At 47.0% G+C, this 6243-nt stretch overlaps 1 protein-coding gene across 3 annotated transcripts in view; it reads right to left on the bottom strand.

Annotated features, from left to right (window-relative positions):
- The window catches only part of arhgef18a (rho/rac guanine nucleotide exchange factor (GEF) 18a), a 14083-nt gene that overhangs the window by 710 nt on the left and 7130 nt on the right, over nucleotides 1-6243 (bottom strand). For all 3 annotated transcript variants that reach the window (XM_024273679.2, XM_024273680.2, XM_024273681.2), the window contains exons 8-17: nucleotides 5417-5493; nucleotides 5124-5305; nucleotides 5002-5057; nucleotides 4745-4924; nucleotides 4573-4665; nucleotides 4292-4503; nucleotides 4165-4212; nucleotides 2518-3006; nucleotides 929-1220; nucleotides 760-864 (exon numbers count right to left, since the gene is read on the bottom strand). In XM_024273679.2, coding sequence (XP_024129447.1) covers nucleotides 760-864; nucleotides 929-1220; nucleotides 2518-3006; nucleotides 4165-4212; nucleotides 4292-4503; nucleotides 4573-4665; nucleotides 4745-4924; nucleotides 5002-5057; nucleotides 5124-5305; nucleotides 5417-5493 — 1734 coding nt within the window. The remainder of the gene's footprint in view (nucleotides 1-759; nucleotides 865-928; nucleotides 1221-2517; nucleotides 3007-4164; nucleotides 4213-4291; nucleotides 4504-4572; nucleotides 4666-4744; nucleotides 4925-5001; nucleotides 5058-5123; nucleotides 5306-5416; nucleotides 5494-6243) is intronic.

The raw sequence follows: 6243 nt of genomic DNA, 5'->3' as shown, positions 1-6243 counted from the left end.
GGGCGTCCAGGCTGGTGAGCTTTCTGTTCTGAGGCGGCGTGAAGAAGTCTGAGGAGAAACGGCGTCACAGAAACACATCAGCAGGAGGACAACAGCTCGGGTTTGTGTCTGGAGAGAACCTCAGCATGAAGGGTTTGTCCCAGCTGATGCTCTAACGTTAGGACATGTGGGACCCGGGGGGGGGCTTTTTAAGGTTCCCAGGTAAATGGGGTACTCTTCTGTTTCACTGTCTCCATTAAAGCCCAAAGCGCTCTACAGTCACACACTGATGGCGGCGCCGCTCCCTAACATGACGCCAACTTATTACCACCTGGAGCAATGTGGGGTTCAGTGTCTGGCCCAAAGACACAAACAGGAATCGAACCTCCAGTCCTCTGATCAGAGGTCGACCGCTCTACCTCTGTACCATGGCTTTAGGAACCTGAATACTGGATCCATGTGTTTCCATACAGCATCAACCCAACAGAGGTTAACGAGTGTCTCTTAACGAGTGTCTCTTAACGAGTGTCTCTTAACGAGTGTCTCTTAACGAGTTCGACTCTTCAGTCTGACCCGGCGACCCCGTCCTGCATCAAAACACGTCTACCCGTGTGTGTGGGTGTGTGTGTGTGGGGGGAGGGGTGGGGGGGTGGGTGTGTTTGTGTTTGTGTGTCATTGTGGTTCCTGCCGGTTTCATTCATGTTGCATGAGTGATAATCTCGGGGGTTTCTCTGAAAGCTGCTGCCCCCCCCGCCCCGCTGGCGTTCCTCCGGCTCCCACCTGGGTTGAGGATCCTCTGCGGACTGCTGTTCCTCTCGGCTCTCAGGCTGCCTCCCTCCTTCCCCGTGGTTCGGATGGGAAGAACCTCGTTGAACTCGATCGTAGCTGGAAGCAGACGGACAGTCAGGACCAGCGTCTGAACGGGTTCTGAGGTGTTCTGGACCCAAACCTGGACATGCGCTCTGGGCTCTCTGGTGGGTCCTCTTCCCCTTAAAGCTCTTCTCCTTCCCTTTGGACGCCAGCTTGGTCGGGATCTTCTGCTGGACCGCTGCGGCGCTCTGAGCCGGGACGGCGGCGGTCTTGCTCTGAGGGTGCTTGGAAGTGCGGCTGCGCATGCTCACGCTGCGCTGAGGAACCTTCGGGGGCGTGTCTTCAGGCCGGGGCGTCGGGTCTGAGGGCTTCAGGTTCTTCTTGACAGTCCCGCCTCCGTTCAGCGCCGGATGAGAGGAGAGAGAGGACGACTGGAAAGAGAGAAGAGAACACAACACAAACTGTCATGATTCTCTAGTCGTCGGTGAAAATGAAAGGAGACAGAAAGAAGAAGACTTATCGTCTCTGTCCGATTTAACCAAATCTATCAAGCTTTACATCCAAATCTATTTGTTTCTTAACTATAATATGTCAACTGGATGGAAAAAGCAGACAAATAAAAACAAAAACAAGAAAGAAACGAACAGTAAAAACAAGAAAATATATTATTTAATTCAACCCAGTTCCAGCGCCCTAATAATTCCTATATTATGAGCATTCGTTCTCAACGTTTTCTAAATGTAATAATTGAACTGAACTCTTTATTCTTCTAGGTTATTCCAGTCTAATATCTGCACTGAAACACTTTTTTCCTTCATTTTTTCTGAATTTAATGGTTTTAAAAATGTTCCAGTCATTCTAGATTATTGTTGCTCTTTTTTCAAACGTTTTTTCGGATTTTATGTAGCAGACTTTTGTGATGTTCTTTATTCAGGAGTTTTAGGATGGAACGATCGACTCGGCCCTCCTCCTCATTTGGCCCGCCCCCAAACTGTTTTAGCTAAATTAGACATTTTTTTCTGTTTTTTAGGCTATTTCGCAAATATTTTAGCTACATGCTAGCTGTTTTGGTTAATTTGGATTTTTTTTTGTTTTTTCAACTAATTTGGCACTTTGCTAATATTTTAGCTTCAGTGTTTTCAGTGATCAATTTAAGCATCTTCAGCTTTTAATCTATCTATGCTATATATTTTTTAAATGTTTTAGCATCATTTTTTCTGTGAAGATTATAGAAATGAATTATTTTAAATGTGGCTATGTGTGTCTTTCTGGAAAACCAAAACTGTTTATGTTTACGCTGTAATTGTCTGTTCNNNCACGAGTTTGGAAACCCCTGGTGTAGATGGTCCCAATAATTACTCCTGGTGATGATTCTTATTCCTCATACGTAGTTTTTATGCCATATATCAGATCTGGAACAATCAATGAATTATATTTAAGGAATAATGACTTTTTTGTCTGATGACCATTTGACTTACACAACAGTACTTTGTTTTGCTCTCTTTGTTTTTATGTAGTTGATTTGTGATTTCCAGTGTATTTTTTCATCTATAATTACATCTACTGACTATGTTTCTTTCACTTGTTTCATTTGAAAACCTTCAATTTCAATGAAATATTAGTTAAATATCATTAAATGTTTTTCCCATTATTATTGATAGTTTAAATCAAACCATTTTTGCTCCACCTCCGTTTGAATTCACTCATTAACGTGGTATTTGAACCCACCTGGGGGGCGGGGGCCGGGTTCCTCCCCGCAGACGGATCCTCATAATTGTGGTTTCCCCTCAAGAGCTTCTGTCTGAGTTTCTCCAGGCGCTCCTTCTCCTGCCTCAGCTGCCGTTTGTCCCGCTCCAGAGACTGCGTGGTGTTCCTCAGCCGCTCCAGGTCCACCTGGTAGTCGTCCTTCTGCCTCTCCAGGTCGTCCTTCTCCACGCTCAGCTTCTCCTCGCGGCGTTTGCACTCCTCCTCTCGCTGCTGCAGCTGCGCCTCCAGGACCTCCACCCGCTTCATCTGCCGCTCGCGCTCCTTCTCCCATCGCTGCTGCTCCTCCCGCTGCTGCGCCAGCAGCTTGTGCAGCTGGGCCAGTTCCTCCTTCTGCTTCTCGGCGTTCCTCTGCCGCTCCTGCTCCAGGAGCAGGTTGCCATGGTGACGGGGATGCTTCAGCTGGACGGCCTGATGCAGCTCGATCCTGCTGTCCTGCTGGGCGACGACCGCCTGCAGGACGAAGGTTTGATTTTAGGGCTCAGATGTTAATGCGTCAGTGCGCGATTAATAAAACAATTAATTTGTTCATATGTTTAATCGTGTCCTGGGAGATCCGCACAAGAAAACTCAGTCTAAAATAAACGTAAACTTTTTTTTTTTTACATCATGTGATTGAAATTTTATTAAATTAAAGAGATTATATAGCATTTATTTGTAATTTTGGGACAAAACCAATCTTCTATTTCAACAGAGCTGTCTGTTATTAGAAATCAAAAGAAGAAACTGACCATTATTTTATTTTGGGATGGAGACCAACATGAATATTCCACAATAACAAGCACCAGCATTGTCTAAAAACTGAGGAAACTCTTCAGTTCTCTGCAAAAGCCCCGCCCCCTTTCAGAGAAGACAGACACGCCCCCACCTGTGATCAGCCAACCAGAAATCCAGCTGAATCAAACTTCTTTCAAAAAAGTAGTTCTATTATTTTTCAAAAACATAATAAAGAAAGTTTATGAGAGAAAAAAAGGAAAATAAAATCAGAATTCCAGGAAAAATGTCAAATAAACAGCAGAGAAATTGTTCTTTTTGGGGTCGCCTGGTGTGACTTGAGTCTGGATTTTTTTTTGTATTTTCATTCAAAAACATGTTTATTACTTTGACAAATTTTATTCTTGTTGTTTTTATAAAATTACAACTAAAACTTTTATTCTATGTTGTAAAAACAGTTAAACATTTTTGGGATTTCCACAGCAAAATGAATCGTTCTAGATGGAATTTTCTGTTTTTACATGATTTTCTGTCTGCTGCTTAAATAGAATATGAAAACATTACAAAATAAAGGTCGTGTCACATAGTAGAGGTGGTGCCGATTAAAATGTTACCAAATAAGCAATCAGGTAGTCTCTAAATTCAAAAGGCAGAGATAAAATAAAAATAAAAAACAGCGTTTTAGGCCCTACAGGTTCCAAAGGATTAAAAGTAAACGTTCTAAATGAACAATTTTGTGTGTGGTTTCATTTTATGATTATTTGCAGATAAGTTGCTGACAAATATTGTAACTAAACAAAAAAATAAGTAATGCAGATTAATTGTAATTAGTGAATTTTTTTTAATCGATTCCTTCTCCCTTTGAAGACGCGCTCGGACTCGGTGAGCTCCTCTTACCTTCAGGCTGTAGAGCATCTTCACCAGCTTCATCACGCTGTCGCTCACCTGCAGACACACACAGCTGTGAGCACAGACACACAAACGCACAAACACACAAACACACAACAGGAGGTGGGATTCGTACTGCTGTCCCGGAGGTAAAGATGGAGTTGAAGCTGCTTTGTCGCTGTGGAGGAGCGTCCACCTCCGTCTGGTCGTGAGGTTTCACAAACGGATCCAGAGCTGCAGATGCTACAGAATTCTCCAGAACTTCAGGTCCGTCTGCAGGGGGCGGCTCCTCCTCCGGGTTCAGGGGGCGGTCCTCAAGAGGCTCCGCCTGATCCATGGTGTCTTCACCTGAAGATGAGATGAGCTCGTCATCACAGAGAAGCTCTCCAAACGAGCGGCACAGCTCCTCCTCATTACCCAGCAGCGGCTTGGAGCTCCGCGGAAGCCCCGCCCCTGCAGGGACGGTCGGGTCCGTCAGCTGCATGAGGAGCAGGTTCTGCAGGTTCTCCACTTCAGACAGAAACAACAGAACTTTGATCATAAAGGAACTCCTGAAAACGGAGCCGCTGTCCGTCGCTTCTGCTCCCACCTTCATCAATGGCGCCGTGAAGAAGCCCCGCCCCCTGCAGGGTCTCCCTGGAGTCGCCGTGCAGAAGCAGGGACGTGTGGGGGGGTTTCTGGCCCGTCAGGTTCTCGTAGAGCCCAGCAGAGGCCTTCAGCTTCCTGCTCAGACATTCCTGGATCTGGTCGTCCATGCTCTGAAGGAAATCTTGGAGCAGACGGCGAGGCAGCGTCAGACGCCGCCATCGGCTGCAGGAAGCGCCGCTTCGGCCTTAACCTCCTCACCTTGAAACTGCTGCAGCCTCCTGACCTGCTCCTTGTAGTGCTCCTCCTCCTCCTGACTGAACATCAGAGGATCAGATGCAGAACTCGTCCAGAACTGACCGTCTCGCGGCGGCGGCGCTCACCTGTCCACAGCGCGTCGGATGACCGCCATCCACTGCAGGCAGTCGTCTTTGGAGCTGCAGTGGAGCTCGTACATCTCCGGCAGGGCGCCGGTGCTCATGTAGATCAGGTACATGGCCTTCTCCTCCATGGCCACCTCCCTGACGATCAGCCTCTGCAGAGGAATCACCTGCACTCGGTTCTCCTGCAGGAGTCCAAACGGAGCGGACCTTCTCATGAGTCTTCCTCATCATCATCATCATCATCATCTGCTTTAAACGGAGCTTTGGTTCCTTCATCACACGTCAGGACTCACCATGGAGGCGAACACCAGCTTCTGCTCCTTCTCCTGGAGGAGGAGCAGCATGTCCGACAGCAGCACGGCCAGGACTTCTGCAGGGACACAGAGAAGCCCCGCCCACATTCGCTTTTGTCCCAACATTCAACGTCTGCGTCCGAATTCCCTCCATACATCCCAAATACTAAAACATGACGGCGCCGGACCGTATACGTGCTCCGGTCTGGAAAAGCTGTTCGGATACGGAGACAAAATAGACTCACCGCGATTTGTATCTCATTCAGTGAGTTCTGAGCAGAAATTATGAAATGAAAAGAATAAAATTTACACATGCACTGACTAAAGTTATAACAGCTTAAAACTAACTACAGACACAAATCTCTTCACGTCTCCATGACTGGTGTATAAATGATGCGTTTAAATGCTGCTACAATGCTGGGTCATCAGAGTTTTCTTTCAGCTACTTTGAACTTAGATTATGAATATCTGGTGAAAACTTGACATTTTTCCACTTTCTTAAACAGATATGCTTCAATAATTCATACAAACTAAGTCTAAAAGTCTCTATTCTTGTGTGGCGGCGTTTTCCCTGCAGCGCCTTCGCCACAGAGCTCTCCCGCCAGCCTGCTCCTCGTGCTATATAAGAGGAGGGGAGTTCTACAGCGAGGTGATCCGCTCCACGCCCGGATCTCTGGGGCGAGCAGGCGCTCGGAGAGTCCGCTCTCTGGATGTGGAAAAGCGGAGCTTCTGAACGGTCTCGCGCTGCTATCGCCACGTTTTGCCGCCGTAGAGAAGCTCCATGGGGAGACCAGACCAGAGCGGGGAGTTCTGGGCTGCAAAGGCCC

This window comes from Oryzias melastigma, linkage group LG17 (assembly GCF_002922805.2).
Source record: "Oryzias melastigma strain HK-1 linkage group LG17, ASM292280v2, whole genome shotgun sequence".
Lineage (NCBI taxonomy): Eukaryota > Metazoa > Chordata > Actinopteri > Beloniformes > Adrianichthyidae > Oryzias > Oryzias melastigma.
The sequence above is the reverse complement of the archived record's forward strand: the minus strand, read 5'-3'. Positions and strand labels throughout refer to the sequence as shown.